The 16,910-nt window shown below is 44.7% G+C and overlaps 1 protein-coding gene across 1 annotated transcript; it reads right to left on the bottom strand.

Moving 5' to 3' along the window:
• Positions 1 to 8,871: 8,871 nt before the first annotated feature.
• Positions 8,872 to 16,157, bottom strand: LOC139155598 (serine/threonine-protein kinase PDIK1L). Its single transcript, XM_070730798.1, has 3 exons — positions 16,066 to 16,157; positions 13,122 to 13,423; positions 8,872 to 12,205 (listed from the first exon to the last, which is right to left on the bottom strand). Exons 2-3 carry the CDS (start codon positions 13,404 to 13,406, stop codon positions 11,465 to 11,467), a joined length of 1,026 nt encoding a protein of 341 aa, XP_070586899.1. The 5' UTR covers positions 13,407 to 13,423; positions 16,066 to 16,157; the 3' UTR covers positions 8,872 to 11,464.
• Between the last annotated feature and the right edge of the window lie 753 nt (positions 16,158 to 16,910).

The raw sequence follows: 16,910 nt of genomic DNA, 5'->3' as shown, positions 1-16,910 counted from the left end.
TCCGAGGGTCCACATTGGGGGCTCTGCTTCGTGACCCAGGCGATAACACCAAAGGGGGCTTATTCTTGGCCTTCCATCCCTGAGCTGGAGGGGGATCTTTGCGTTGGCTGCCAGGGCTGGAACAGAGTTGGAAGGGGCCTTGGAGGTCTCCTAGTCCAACCCTCTGGTTAGGCAGGACCCCCCTCCCCTCTGCTGAGTGCCCCTCAACTCTTTACCTTCCCTTGGGAGCTGAAGGGTGAGTGGGTGGGAATCCAAGGGAGGGAGGGGTCAAATGTTGAGTAGAGGCAGACATGTTGTTTGATCTCTAGGTTACCTGGATAACGGGATTCTATTGGGATGCTTGTCAGTTACTCACTTCAACTGATTTGCTCGAGGAGTAAGGAGCTGGAGCAAAGAGCTAGAGTTGCAGTTGGAGTTTTTGGAGTCAAAAAAACAATCCCAGCAAATTGTTGGCGTGAGAAGGAAGGAGTTGGAGGAAAGAGCCACAGTGTTGGAGTAAAAGGAAGAATCACAGTGAAAAAGAAAGAAGACTGAGTGGTAAGCAGGATTTTTAGTCCTGGCAATTTTTTTTTTCTTCCTTCCATGGGAGTTCCACCTTGAGGTAACCGCCTTCTGCTGCACGAATCCCAGCGACCAGTTAGGTCCCACAGAGTGGGCCTTCTCCGGGTCCCGTCAACTAAACAATGTCGTCTGGCGGGACCCAGGGGAAGAGCCTTCTCTGTGGCGGCCCCGACCCTCTGGAACCAGTTCCCTCCAGAGATCAGAATTGCCCCCACCCCCCTTGCCTTTCGTAAGCTCCTTAAAACCCATCTCTGTCGTCAGGCATGGGGGAATTGAATTATTCCTTCCCCCCAGGCCCATACAATTTATGCATGGTATATTTGTGTGTATGTTGGGCTTTTAATAAGGGTTTTTAGTTCTTTTAAATATTAGATTTGATATATGTTCCTTTATTGTTGTTGTTAGACGCCCCGAGTCTACGGAGAGGGGCGGCATACAAATCTAATAAACAAATAAATAAATAAATAAAATATTTAATCTTGGTGGGGAAGCACCAACCATGGAGAACAGAAATTTACTCTTCTCCCCTTCCCCTTTTCTCTTTCAGCCATGGAGCCACAAACCGATGTAGTCTTCAAAGTCACAATAGCCATACTTGTGACGTACATTTTTCTATGCCTGTGGTTCCTGTTGCGCTACTGCAAGTAAGTGGCTCCTGATCGGGGTAGTGGCGTCATCACCACACAAGGGAGGCCTGGGGCCCTGGAAAGCCCCCCCCCAAAAAAAATCCTGGTTGGGCTAATAGCAGGAAGGATAGACTCCCTCGGGGCTGGAAGGGACCCTGAAGGTCTTCTAGCCCAACCCCCAATCTATAAGAATGAACTTTGTTATCCTTTTGAGAAATGGACCACTCACTGATATTTTGTTCTTTTTGTCTTCTTCAATCCACAGAAGGCGATGGGACCAAGTGCCACCAGAGCCACCGATTGAAGATGTGGAGGCCAACGTCATCTTTGTTGCCCCCTACATCCCGGATCCATCCCATTCCCGCGTCTCCCTGGTTCAGGAGGAGGATGACAGTCCCCCTTCTGTCAGTCTTCATTCTGTCAGTGTTCCTTTTGACAGCCTTTCTTCCGACAGTCGTCATCTTGAAACACCTGGCAATGTGATGGTTGGTAAGTATTTGCACTAATTTGGTCATCAATTTTCCTTTATTTTTCCATTTGAAATATCTTCCTGTTTTTATTGTTAGTGTTATTTAATTCTTCCAGCATTTTGTGCATTTGCACTTCCTGTTTTGGGTAGGGGTGCTTGGAGGTGGAAGCTAGCGGGAAAGGAAAGTAGGAGCCTTTAATGTGAATGTGGTTGCTTATTTATTCTTTTGTTTCTTTCTCCATTATTAAATATTCAATCTGTGCTTTTTTTGCCCAGGGTCTGATGACAGCGACCATTGCATTGTCGAGCTGGGAAGTGCGGGACTTAGAGGCTTCCGGGATGAGGATCAAAATTAACAGATGTCGCCTACTCATCTTTACCTGCTGGTTCGGGTGACACTTGCAACCCCTTTTCTTTTTTTTTGTAAATAGTTTACATTTTAATTTAAATATAGTTTCAAATGTTAAAAAGGGAAATTGTAAATAGTTTTTATGTAAAATATGGACTAATATGTTATTTGTTTTAAATGCATTGACATTTGTATGGATATGGGTTGAAAATCCTCGGAGTGCTGTACTGCAGGCCATTGAAGCTGACTTGACGGTCAGCGGTTCAAATCTCATCACCGGCTCAAGGTTGACTCAGCCTTCCATCCTTCCGAGGTGGGTAAAATGAGGACCCGGATTGTGGGGGCAATAGCCTAGCTCTGTTAAAAAAGTGCTATTGCTAACATGTTGTAAGCCGCCTGGAGTCTAAGGAGGAGGGCGGCATAAAAATTGAATAAATAAAATAAAAATAAATAATAAAAAATATTATTTTACTGAAAGAGTAGTAGATCCTTGGAACAAACTTCCAGCAGACGTGGTTGGTAAATCCACAGGAACTGAATTTAAACATGCCTGGGATAAATATATATCCATTGTAAGATAAAATACAGGAAATAGTATAAGGGCAGACTAGATGGACCATGAGGTCTTTTTCTGCCGTCAGTCTTCTATGTTTCTATGAAAATAAAAATAAAAAAATCCCAAAAAAAGGTGGCAGAACCTGGCTTGAAAAGGGTGTCACCCAGAGGGGGGCTGCTAAGGTGTGCTCGCCCCCATGGCTCTGAGTGCTGGCGTGGCCCAGAAGGGGTCCCCTTGCAGGCTGTACCTTTCCCAGGTGATGCTGAGCAGGCTCACCTCTGCGGGCTTCCTTGGACGGCCCCCCCTTCTCCTCTCAGCTTCCCTCCCGCCAACTGGTCCTCCTGCCTCCTTTGGGAGGTCCCCTTCCCACATTTAACCACAGGTTGTGTTTCCAGCAGCTGTTGCAACTGAGGCAAATGACATCTTCCTTGTGCCAGCTGAGAGGAGAATCTTCTTGTCAGTCCCCCCCAGAGGTTTTCTTTGCTGGGAGCCTAGTGGGTGGAGCAGCTCCACAGCTTCCAAAGTTGGCGTTTTTGGGGGTGGGGGGACAGAAAAGATGAGGAACCAAGCTAGAAGGGAAGAGGGCGGCATACAAATCTAATAAATAATAATAATAATAATAATAATAATAATAATAATAATAATAATAATAATAATAATAAAAATAAAATATGGATCATCGACATTACAATCCCAGGAGACAGCAGAATTGAGGAGAAGCAGCTAGAGAAATTAGAGAAACACAAAGATCTAAAAATCGAGCTGCAACGACTCTGGCATAAGCCAGTGAAAGTGGTCCCAGTGGTCCTTGGCACGCTGGGCGCAGTGCCAAAGGATCTCAGCGGACATTTGAAAACCATCGGAATTGACAAAATCTCCACCTGTCAATTGCAAAAGGCCGCTTTACTGGGATCGGCAAACATAATTCGCCGCTACATCACGCAGTCCTAGGTGCTTGGGAAGCGCCCAACTGGTGATGAAATACGAAATCCAGCATAGTGATCTCGTTTGCTGTGTTGTACTGACATAATAATAATAATAATAATAATAATAATAATAATAATAATAATAATAATAATAATAATAGGCAGCAGCCAAGACGGGCGATTCTGCTCTGCGTTGGTGGAGAAAGAAGAGAAGCTGGGGATCCATGCCAGCTGTCCTCCCTGTCCTCCCCACATCCTGGAGGGCCTCAGAAGAGACTTCAGCTGACCATGGGCTCCCTGTGTGGCTCTAGGTGCCACAGAAACAAGATCGCGGCTGCCCAGGTCATCTCCGTCTCTGGCCCATCAAGCAGACGTCAGGGTTCCAAATAGCATCCAGAACTAAATCAGAGTCCAAGGCAAAGGATTCTCCAAAGTTCCAATTTATTATTAGAGCCATGTTGGCACATCTGGGAGAAACTCAAGTTTTCTCCATCCAGCTGAAAGTTCAAGCCCTTATTCCCACCCCCCCAAGTCCATCACGTTGACCAATCTTCATCTGCTAACTTGGCAGAAACTCCCATCTCCTCCAGTGCAGGTGCAGGAGTGCAAAGATAAAGGATGACCTTTAGTATCTAGAAGGAATTTGTTATGGCTACATACATACAGCCAGAGGTGGGCTGCTAAGGTGGAAGAGAGATGTGTGCTCACCCTTTGGCTCTGAGTGCTAGCGGAGTCCAGCGCAATTCTGCTACTGCACCTGGGCAGGTAGCAAAATCACACGTGGACACACACACACAATGTATAACATGTGCTCAGTGATCCCACCACCAGAAAATCAATCATACCCCATCACCGGTGATTTTTATTTATTATTTTTATTTATTAGATTTGTATGCCGCCCCTTTCCGTAGACTCGGGGCGACTCACAACATAATAAAACAATTCATAACAAATCTAATAATTTACAATTTAAAGTATTTAAAGTAGTTAAGAAAACCCCATTATTAAGCAGATATACATACAAACATACCATACATAAATTGTATAGGCCCGGGGGAGATATCTCAGTTCCCCCATGACTGACGACAGAGCTGGGTTTTGAGGAGTTTATGAAAGGCAAGGAGGGTGGGGGCAGTTCTAATCTCTGGGGGGAGCTGGTTCCAGAGTCGGGGCCACCACAGAGAAGGCTCTTCTCCTGGGGCCCGCCAACCGACATTGTTTAGTTGACGGGACCCGGAGAAGACCCACTCTGTGGGACCTAATCGGTCGCTGGGATTCGTGCAGCGAATTGGGGGTATTTCTTGTATAAATCATTTAAACCCAAGAGTAAAATATTTCTTGACATATTATAGAGTGATTCCAACTTGTTTCTTACAGCTTGGTCTCTGATCCTACTCGCCATATATCGTCTTACCTTGTCCCATCGCCCCATCAGCTGTTGCAAATCAGTTTCATTCATCAAATTCATCCTTTTATCCATAATCTCGAATCGAATGTGGTCCACCATATACGTATACCAATTTTGCATTGTCCATTTTGTCGCGTCTTTCCACCCCAAGAGTGCGAGTGGAATCCAGCACAATTATACTACTGCACCTGGGCAAGGAGTGAAATCACCTGTGAGGTGCTGGGCTTCCACCTTTCGGCCTCTCGCGCAACTGCAGTGCTGCACCCGGCTGGAGCTTCCCTGGCAGCGGTGGCAGGTGAGCTTTGGGGCCCAGCAGAGGGCGTCCCAGCTGCCTAACCTCCGTCCCGGCCCAGCCAGCGGGCCAGTGCCAGCCCCTCGGCCATGCCCAGCGCAGTGCCAGCTGCTGCCATCAGTGCCTCCCACTCGCAGCCGCTCAGAGCTGAACGCCTCACCGCCGCCCCGCAGCTACTGCCCGGTGCCCTCCTGCTCCTACTTTGATGCCTGCTTTGCAGCACCGCCTTCACTGCCTGCCCCGCTGCCCTGCGCCTGCCACAGCTGTCCGGTCCCCGCTGACCCTGCGTGCCCAGCTCGTCCCCGAGCCCTTCTGGGTGCCCAAGAGCTGCAACGGAGGAGGTGGCAGCATGGTGTACAAGAGAGAAAAAGAAAAAGAGAGATAGCAAGAGAGAGAGAGAAAGAAAGAGATGGAGGGAAGGAGAGAGAAAAAGAGACAAGGAGGAAGAGAGAAAAAGAGGAAGGGATGAAGAGAGTAAGAAAGAGGGAGGGAGGGAAAGAGAGAAATAGAATTTTTTTGCGGATTTTTTTTTGCTAAACTTTTTTTGCCGCCGCCCCCCCGCCCCCCCCCCCCTCTGCTCAATGGTGTCCCTCTTTCCAAATCTTAAAATCTGGTCACTTTAGCCTAGTAGGCTAGGGTTTTGCCTTCCCCAGGCTCCAAAGGCTTCCCCAATCCCCCAGAGGCTCTCTGGAAGCCAAAAACGCCCTCCCAGAGCCTCTGTGCAAGCCAAAAATCAGCTGGCCAGCACACACATGCACGTTGGAGCTGAGCTAGTTCAAGGACTCATGTGCCAGCAGATATGGCTCTGCGTGCCACCTGTGACACCCATGCCATAGGTTCGCCATCACTGTTATAGATCATCAAGCAGAGGAAAATAAAAGTTGAAACGAATTCTAGAAAAATGTACCACCTAGGGGCTATAAACGGTACTGCAACAATCCCCAGCTCAACCCCTAAATTGCTCAACCCCTAAATTATGAAAACAACACTTTTGAATCATCCACCTCCTCCTCTCTTCCCGTTTTTGCATTAACCCAGCTTGCTTAACATGCCATCTTGAAAAGCAAAGACCTCCCATTTCTTTTTATCATGCCTACTCGTCTATTGATTTTATAGGTTGTCCAGCTGCAAGAATTCAGAGGAACATCACAATTTCTCAAAGCTTTGTGATGTTGCAGTTTATCTTGGTGGAGAAAATGTTTCTTGGTTTTAAAAAGGAATGACTAGATAACCTGTCAAAATACTGTCTCACAGTAGCATTATTAAGTAGGCGTGAGAAAGCAAACTACGTATGAAGATCTCCAGGAAATAGAGCATAGATTTCATTATGGATGAAGTAGATTTCAACATAAGGCTGCACAAAGCTACATATCATCTTAAAACATAACATTATTTGTTCGGATTTGAACCCAGTCACTCTGATTATAAACATGGTTTATGGTTTAGGTCATTGTGGGTTAACAAACTATGATTCAAATGAACAATACAGGTTGGAGAAACTGTTTAAAATAGATTAAACTGCTTGTAGTTTTCTTAGTAGCAACATGGAAATGTTTGGAGTCGTCTTCTTCCAGAATATTTTTCTTACAGTACAGTGGTGCCTCTACCTAAGAATGCCTCTACTTATGAAGTTTTCTAGATAAGAACCGGGTGTTCAAGATTTTTTTTGCCTCTCCTGAAGAACCATTTTCCACTTACAAACCCAGATGTCTGAAACTAACTGGAAAAGACAGGGAGAAGCCTCCATGGGGCGTCTCTAGGAATTTCCTGTGAGAAAACAGGGCCGGAAAAGGCAGGGAGAAGCCTCCATGGGGCCTCTCTAGGAATTTCCTGTGAGAAAACAGGGCCGGAAAAGGCAGGGAGAAGCCTCCATGGGGCCTCTCTAGGAATCTCCTGGGAGGAAACAGGGCCAGAAAAGACAGGGAGAAGCCTCCGTGGGGCCTCTCTAGGAATTTCCTGTGAGAAAACAGGGCCGGAAAAGGCAGGGAGAAGCCTCCATGGGGCCTCTCTAGGAATCTCCTGGGAGGAAACAGGGCCAGAAAAGACAGGGAGAAGCCTCCGTGGGGCCTCTCTAGGAATCTCCTGGGAGGAAACAGGGCCAGAAAAGACAGGGAGAAGCCTCCGTGGGGCCTCTCTAGGAATCTCCTGGGAGGAAACAGGGCCGGAAAAAGTGGGGAGAAGCCTCTGTGGGGCCTCTCTAGGAATCTCCTGGGAGGAAACAGGGCCGGAAAAGGCGGGGAGAAGCCTCCGTGCGGCCTCTCTAGGAATCTCCTGGGAGGAAACAGGGCCGGAAAAGGCAGGGAGAAGCCTCCGTGCGGCCTCTCTAGGAATCTCCTGGGAGAAAACAGGGCCGGAAAAGGCAGGGAGAAGCCTCCATGGGGCCTCTCTAGGATTCTCCTGGGAGGAAGCAGGGCCTCTACCCTCCCTGTGGTTACCTCAATTGCACACATTATTTACTTTTGCATTGATTCCTATGGGAAAAATTGCTTCTTCTTACAAACTTTTCCGCTTAAGAACCTGGTCACAGAGCAAATTAAGTTTGTAAGTAGAGGTACCACTGTACTATCTAGTCTAGCCTTTAACAGGAGTATTTTTCGGTAGATTTAAGTACTAAATAGAAATTTTCTGGTATATCCCTAATAACTAACCCAGTCTGATGCTACTTGGTTTGAAGACAGCCAGGTACTCTACCGGCATATGCAAAAAAACTGTTTAAAAACCTACTTTTTAAAGCATTCAAAATACAAACCTAACATGTTTAACAACAATGAGTTGTGCGGGTACCTTCAACTGGATTTTGAACTGAACAGTCTGACTTTTCATGCGGAAAGTGTTCAAAGGACATAAACTTCAGATGTTGTTTAGCTTCCTCTATGAAAAATTTATCTAGCTAACCGCACCAGGCAACGGTCTATCGTTACGCTGCAGTTTCAACCAGAAGCCCTCATTGGCTGGTGAACCAGGAAGAGCAGAATTTGAAATGTTCTCAGAAAACAAACGAAAGTAAAAAAACATGACACTGAAATTCTGCAGGCTGCTACACAAAGCTGCATCTCCGACTGGTGTAGATAAGCACACAAGCGTTAGGGCAGGGGCAAGTACGTTGAGGCAGTATAAGCAAGAATTTATGAAACCTGAGCTGCAAAAAGCTAGCGTTCAGTTCCACAGACCGAATTCACAAGTTTCAAAAGTGAAATGGACCAGCTCCTTTCAGATACTAGAAGTAGGGAGTGCTAATTTAATGTCAGAATATACTCTTATGTCATAGACAGAACTTGATTTTTGGGAACAGTGTTGCAAATCAGGGTGTGTACATTAAGCTCTGTATTTTTTTCAGATAAATTGAACAGTGAACAAAATTACTCATCAATTTTTTTACAAACAGAACTACTATCAGAGAGTCTATGTTACGCTAGCTCAGGTGTCTTCAAATTTGGCAACTTGCGGACTTCAACGCTGGGGCTGAAGTCCACAAGTCCTAAAGTTGCCAGGTTGGGGGACTCGTGCGCTAGCTAAACCCGAACAGGCAATCAAATTAAGCTTTGTGCCTGTTGATGAGGCACAATAAGGACATTACTTGAAGAACAGGTATTTAAGAAGCAGAACAGTAATCCTAACAATGACAGAATGCTTGAGAATTAAGAGTGAAGCCAAGCTTGTAGACTAATTGACAACAACTACTCATTGGTCAATTCAGACTTTTATTTTATTTTTTAAAAGTTATGAACTCAATAAATTACACAATAATCCCCCCCCCCCGAATAAATTTTTCACAAAATAAAATTTACAATTTATAAGAGAAAGCTTTGAAACTCCTTTCTCTTTGAAGTGCTGATGAGTTTTTTTATTTTATTTTATCTTACGCTGGTGGATTGTTCTGTGACTGCAACAATGGATTTCAAATATTTTACAGGAAATCAAACCAAACACGATCAACAACAAAAATCACACACAGAGATTTTAAGGGACAATTATTCAGTAGATAATAAATGGAACAATCAAGTTGACATTCAATGCCAACATACTAAGCACCAATAACAGAAGTGACCAGAGAAGTTTCCCCAACTTTTAAAAATAAGAAACAAGTGCACTTTTAACATGAACTGTGTAACTGGGCAATATGTAATTTGCTCTGTTTGTAGCTTCTGCACTGCACTAAAAAGAACACCAAATAATATGTCCAAAAATCTGAAAGACTTGTTAGGTGCCAAGAAACTGTATGTAGTAATCAGACTAGTTAGGACATATGTGGTTGAGAGTTGCTGGTTTTTCTAATATATAAGGACTGTAAGTATCCTGCACTCATTCTTTATGTTTGACACAAAAAGTACGTAACTGTTCAGTTGATGGTACATAGTGTCATTGAGCACAGGAAACCACAGAAGTGTCATCCTATGTGCAATGCAATCTTGTCTCTAAAGGCACAAAACGGTGCTTTAAAGAATGAAGACGTTTGTTTACTTTGAAGCGTTGATATTCTAAACGTATGTAAGTCAAGCTCTTGTCTTATCCTCTCAGTTAAAGGGCAAACATTACCAGGATCTTCAGCTAAAACAATTTAGCAATGCAAGCCAGTTATATGTTACCCTAGTTGAAATTTTCTTAAAATAGATCTGTTATACTGATATATGTTATTTTAATGAAAAAAATTGATTTCCCCCCCCAAAATTGCATCAACTATTAAAGTAACAATCCTATGCATACTTACCTCACTGAACTGTGAGACTTGCTTACTATTAGCAAGAAAAGGATTATACTACATGACTGATAACTACACTGAACAACCCCTCCCCCCATCATTTATTTTTCAAGTTTTAGAAATATATCCTCTTGAATGTCCCCTTGTTTAATGTGGACATAGCAGCTAAGGAGTAAACAAATACCTTTCTTACCTAATTTTCAGATTCTAGGAATATCAAACAAGGATTTTAAAACATAATTTCTACAGTGCTTCTCTTAAGAAAACATAGGACAATTCACTTTCTGGTTTCTGTGCTGTAGCTGATGGCATTGGGACAGTTTCAACCTGTACAATAAAATATTTTTGACATGAAGACATATACTACACTATTTCCTCTCATGAAATTTAGCTACCAGTATTTATTCATAAATTGAGCCTTCATTTGCTTATTGCACCAGATTTGTCATTCTTTTCAACTGTATGTATGAACAGGATGCTGCAACCTGCAAACCAGTAGCCTGTGAGAGAAGCCGGTTGCTGACCGCTTCAGACGGAAACAAAAAGAGATATTCAGCTTAGCAGTACAGACTCCAGTTAGGATCCAGTACAGTGGGCAAAAGTAATGCCATTAATGTCACATCAGTGGCTTTATCCACTACAATGGTAGTGGGATGAACATTTAGGCTTTGAGTTGGGACTAATTATACACGATGCTCTCCTTGTATGTATTTAAAAAACAGTGGCCAATTTTCTCTAATTTTCACCCAAACAGAAGTAATGAATCTCTGCCAAACAACAAACTAAATCTTGAGGGAACCATAATTTGAAGATTAAAAAAACCCCAAAGCCTTTTTTTTTTAAAAGAAAATGTCAAATACAAAATAATTATCTGGTTATCCTTGAAAAATATACCTAAATATATGGTATCATGACAAAATGTTGGCACCTCAACGGGAATGAGCTATCAGCTTATTTAATACAACCTTCCAAACTACGATTTTCCCTACAGTGCTTGAATCAGAGGTGCCTTGTGCATCATACTGTAGACCTCATTTTGTGTCATCACACTGTTTTAAGGGGAAGGGAATGGGCACAGAAGCTGGGGCATCAAAGAATGGGTCACAATCATTCAATTCTACGAAATCTATAAATTTGGAACATATCATTTCCATATTGGAAGGGGTTACATCACTCACAGTGACATAAATATATATACATTTACTCTACAAAGTTGACTGATGATTTGCATTGCCAGCATGCAAGTCTTCTCCTTCAAGGGCATTCAAGATTCTGCAGTAAGAAACTGGAATGTTTGAAATATTCCATAAAGTATTCCTAGAAAACCATTGCCCAACTTGTTAATTTTCCTGATAAGTTGGAAAGCTTTTTACAGATGTAGCTCGGGAATATACATATTTGGATACTGAAACAAGAAGAGCAACCTTTTTGCTTAGCGTACAAAAATAAAGAGAAATGCAATGGGGGAAACATATGGAGCCCTGACTCTTAAAATGTGGGTTAGTCTGGTTTTTGCTTCTTTAAATGCTGCACCATTGTTACACACATTTCTGCCAAAAAAGCAAAGTACTTCAGAAGTCACGTGTCCCAACTGCTGTCTTTAAAAGCAATTTTGACTAACCGGAGTTCGAGTTCAAAAGCATCTGGCCGGTCTTGTGGGTTAGCAGCAAGCATTTCCTTAATCAGCTGTTTCATGCAAGCATTCATTTTCTTTTTCTTAACAGGTATGAGTAGTTCCATTTTTGGATTTTCCAGCAATGCCTCTCCAACAGGTACAATCTCAGTCCCTTGTTTCACGTAACTGCCCAGGAGTTCTTTCTTGGTCTCTGTGTCCACAAAAGTGATCCTTTCTAGCATTGCCCAGATTATAATCCCCAATGCAAAAATGTCTGCTTTGGCAGTGTAGTGCCCTTCCCAAACTTCAGGAGCCATGTAGAAGTCTGTGCCACAAGCAGTGGACAGAAAACATTTATTTACATTCACAGGCTCTTCTGGGTTTTGTCCTGATGCTGAACAAACCTTGCTGAGGCCAAAGTCAGCTACTTTCAAAGTAGGTTCCAAGTCACTCGCATCCATCCTGCTTTGAGAGATCAAGATGTTGTCAGGCTTGAGGTCACGGTGGATGATCTGGTTTTTGTGCAGGAAAGCCAGGGCACTGCTGAGCTGAAGCATAAAACTAGTGTTGGTCTTACGGCTGGGTTTTCGGGCCAGGAGGTATTCATTCATATCGCCTCCGTCACAAAAATCCATCACAAACCAAAGATAGTAGGCACTTCTGGGGTCAAAGGCAATTTCACCCTTCAAGGAGGTCTCTACAAGCTACAATACAAAGATAGTTCATGAATATATCGAACAAACATTATTCAAATCCCAATGTACAGCACACTAGTCAAACCGTGAGTGACAATTTTTTTTTTGAAGTGGTCTAACATAAAAGCTATTGAAAGTATTAATGTACCTTTTCCAAGGAGATCAATTTTTCTTTACAATGCTACAAAATTTACTCAATGTATAACCCACCTAGGACATTCAATTGTCTCTGGGTACTTGTTTAAGCAGAAATGTGGGTTGTACATTAGGTAAATAAATTTTGTAGCATTGTAAGGAAAAATTGTTCCCCCTCGGAAAAGATGCATTAATAATCCTTTCAATAGCTTTTATCCGAGACTACTTTTTAAAAAAAATCAGCATTGTGGTAAGAAATAGCTTGATCAACTCTAATGAAATTTGCTTTGTTCTTTGAACTCAATTGTAAGACCCAATGTTCTTCAGTGGAGGCAGAAGTGAAGTGCTCCCAGTTTGGGCCTGCCTGCCGGTCGGGTCATCAGAGAGCCAGTTGCAAAGGCAACACGAGGCTTCCCCCTCCCGCTCAGATGCAGCTATTTGGGTTCATTTCAACCCTGAGTGGAAGTACACTCTATTCTTTCCTTGAACCTTAATGTTGCTTAGTGGCAAGATTTTTGAAATATCTAAAACTATATCAAACATAGAAAAGCAAGAATATCTTTCCCCCTAGGCTTCTACAATTTATGCATGGTATGTTTGTATGTATGATTGGTTTTATAACAAGGGTTTTTAGCTGTTTTAGTATTGGATTTTTACATTCTGTTTTTATCACTGTTGTTAGCCACCCCGAGTCCACGGAGAGGGGCGGCATATAAATCCAATAAATAAATAAATAAACTGATTTTTTAAAACTTTTAAAGCAATGTCTGTTATCATTATCTTCATTTACCTGTAAATAAAGCGAAGAGCTGGAACCATGGGACATCTTCTGAACCATGCAGTCTTTCTGCAATATGCATTCTTCCAAGTGGATTACATTTGGGTGTTGGCTTTTAATACTACTAAGTGCCCAGAACTCCCGCAAGGCCAGTTCTACGTTCTCTGGTGCATGACACTGAATTTTCTTCACCGCAACACGTGCAGAGGTTTTCCTTACTACAGCTTCATATACCACACCATAGCTGCCACGACCAACCTCTCTTATTAGATCGTATTTTGGCTGGCTACTCACCATTTTCAAGGTCAAGGTGTCTAGAAATAGAAACACATACAAAAAATGTAGCTGTTTTCTCATATCTTAAGATAAAAATGGAGTTTTTGTTAATCTAGCCACTGTAGCTGACAAAGTACAGCACGATTAATTGCATACACACACACACACAAACTCCAGAAATGGGCACCTTTTTTCTATGAAATGGATAAGACTGAATAAATTAGCATAGTGGAAGATATGTTTTAACTATCTTTTTCTTATGGCAGATTTCTTAAATCAAATGAAACAAGGAATGCTGCTAAACATCCACCAATAATAGAAAAAATGACTTGCAGGAGAATGTATTATACACATAACATATTTGAGCAGAGAGCTGTGTTGGGTAATTCATAGCCTGACATAAATCCATTTTTAAAATAAAAATGTAAATAAATTGGGTCAATCTGTACAACAGCAAAGCATATTTCCTGCAAATACAAATTTAATGGACTAAATATCAACTCTTGCTCATACCTTTGCTCAGTTCTGAAAACTCTAGTAGGGTTGGCTAGAATTTTACCGGCCACATTCTAAAGATAACAATGCAGGTTTACAGTTGTTATGGAAATACCTTCTTAGAGGCAAAATTATTCCACCAAGCAAATGGCTTCCACCAATTCAAATTGCTCATTTGAACTCACTGACAGGCTCCCCATCTATGCCAAGTCAAGCATATTATACTCCCATGAAGCAAAAGAAGCACCTGAATGGAAGAGGCCCAAATTCCTTGGTCCTTGACTTGCGACCACAATGGAGCCCAAAATTTCTATTGTTAAGTGAAACATTTGCTATGTGAGTTTTGTCCCGTTTTACGACCTTGCTTGCCATAGCTGTTAAGTGAATCACCACACTTGGTGAGTAACCTGGTTGTCAAGTGAATCTGGCTTCCCTGTTGCCTTTGATTATCAGGAGATTGCAAGAGCAACCGTCATAAGTGTGGACCAATTGCCAAGCATCGGAATCTTGATCACGTGACCATGGGGATGCTTCAGAGGCTGCAACTCTGAAAAATGGCCATAACTCACTTTTTTCTCAGTGGTGCTGCAACTTTGAACTGTCACTAAATGAACTGCTGTTAAGGAGGGGTGGATTGCTAGCACCGGCCACTGCTTCAGTTGTCGCATGTGTAGGCGCTATGTGTGCGCATGCACATCCCAAGCGTGCGCACAAACAAAAATACAAAAAAAGATGGCGGCAGCCATATGACTGGCACCAGTAGCAGTCGTGTATAAATTGCCCAATCTGTCAGCCACTACCAGCAACTCACTATTGGTTATAAGTTGAAGACCACCTATAACAGTGATGTCAAACCTTTTTTTCCCTCGTGTGCTGAAAGAGCGTGCGCGTGTGTTATCGCACAAGCGTGAGTGCCCATACCCATAATTCAATGCCTGGGAAGGGCGAAAACAGCTTCCCCTGCCCCACGGAGGTCAGAAATGTCCTGTTTCCCAAATTCTGATGGGCCAGTAGGCTCTGTGTGAGTCAAAAATCAGCTGGCCGGCACACACATGCACATTAGAGTTGAGCTAGGGCAACAGCTCATGTGCCAGTAGATATGGCTCCGCGTGCCACCTGTGGCACCCATGACATAGGTTCGCCATCGCTGAACTATACTCAATTCAGAAGAACTGTCAACATTTCGATATGAAATTTAACCCCAGAGGAAGCCAATTCCCTCTTTCACAACATGGAAGGAGATCCATCCCTTTATCTCGGCTGAGCCTGGGCATGTTTATTTACTGTGTATTATGTATATACAGTATACCATAATATAAGATCAAACACCAGAATAATATACATGTTGCACAGAATATGATGTACATATGGAAATGTATGACTAGGGTTTTTTTTTCTCTCTCTAACAACTTGCATAATATTCTCTATATTATTCATGCTGTCTTGTTTTCTTGTATGGACTGCAGCAGTAGAGGCTAAACCAACTTCCTTGGATACATGACCTGCAATGACAATCAAAGGCCTTGAACCGGAACAGGCCCCACCGTGGCTGGCTGGCTCTAATCTACCTGCCTCCACAAAGGGGGACTCGAAAGGGCACCAACCCCTCCCGCTCCACCAAGGGGAAAGAAGCCGAAAACAGCCCCATTTGTGGGCCGGCCGCGTCTCAGCTGAGCCCGGCGGGGGAAATCTCTTCGGCCATAGGACAAGCCAACACGCCGCCTTTAAAGACCCGAACCCGTCAGTCTACCCACCGTCGACCGCGGGCCCCGAGCTCGCCCTTGGGCCGCCAAGCGCTTGACGGGCTGTAGCCGCCCAGAGCGTCCCCGGCCGGCCTCATTCTCCCACCGCCGCACCGCACTTGACAGCCCGGCGTCAGGCGAGGGCCGGGATTTGACAGCCGGATTGGGACACGGCCGGCCGGCTCGCAGCGACCCGCTTGGCGTGAGGAGGAAAGCAGGCGGCCGTGTCAGCAACAGCAGCCTCGCCCGCAGCGCCCGGGCCCGACGACACGGTCGCCTAAGAGCCAGGCAGGCCGCTTCGCCTCAGGTTCCTCCTCAGGCCCAGCAGAGAGGCGCGCACAAGCTGCCCGCCATGCACTCTGGGCCTGTCAAAAGAGGCGCTCCTCGCCGTCTCGGCTTTCCCCGACACGGGCCGAAGCGTCGCTTTTCAGGTTCATTTTTACCTCAGAGCTGCCGCGGAGCTCTCTCCTCATGGCCGCCATTATCGGGCTCCCTTCCCCCCCTCCCCCCACCTTTACTTTCTCCCGGGTTCCCTGACACACCCCCTTCTGGGCCCGACGCGCGCACCCCGAGGGGGGCGGTCCCGCGCGACGGGAAGTCGGCCCGGGCGCTGGCCGGCGCCGCGCCTCCCATTGGTTCACGGGAGGAGGCGGGCCTTTTGGCGTCCATTCCGCCATCCGATTGGGGAGGGCAAGGGGAGCGCGCGCCCTTTCTCATTGGCTGCCCTGCCGCTCGCTCACACTCTCGCTATATATAAGGTTCGCGCGCTCGCCCGGGGACCCTGCAGAATGGGTTTGTTGCATGGTCGCATGCGGTGTTTTACATGCAAGGAGCGTTTTGCGTGGTGTTGCGGCACTCAAATGCGGCGCTGCTGCGGTTGTTGGCTTCCTTGGATCGGGACCGGGGGAAAAAACCCCAAAACAACCCGCATGGGTTTTAAATTGCATCGTGGGGATCGTTACTTGGAAGTCGGCTTGCTGCGCTTGGGCATCTCGTGGGCGATGCGCGGAGGATGCACGACGGATTTTCCTGGGGGAGGTTTGGCTTGCAAGGATGAAGGCTTGTGCCAGCGGTTCTCCATCGCGCACGCTGCGTTTCTCTCCCCGGGAGCTGAAGACCGTCTCTGGGGGCGCCTTGCTAGGTTGTTCACCTCTTTTTTCCAGCCTCCCCATCCGTTGTATTGGCAGTTCTCTGCTAGCAAAAACTCCAGAAGAGAAGGAGTCTTCGCAGAGGGGCAGCATTCAAATCTAATTTTTAAAATTATTATTGTTGTTGTTGTTGTTATTAT

Source organism: Erythrolamprus reginae, unplaced genomic scaffold, assembly GCF_031021105.1.
Source record: "Erythrolamprus reginae isolate rEryReg1 unplaced genomic scaffold, rEryReg1.hap1 H_31, whole genome shotgun sequence".
NCBI classification, from domain to species: Eukaryota; Metazoa; Chordata; class Lepidosauria; order Squamata; family Dipsadidae; genus Erythrolamprus; species Erythrolamprus reginae.
Note: the sequence above shows the minus strand (reverse complement) of the source record. Positions and strands in the feature narration are given on the sequence as shown.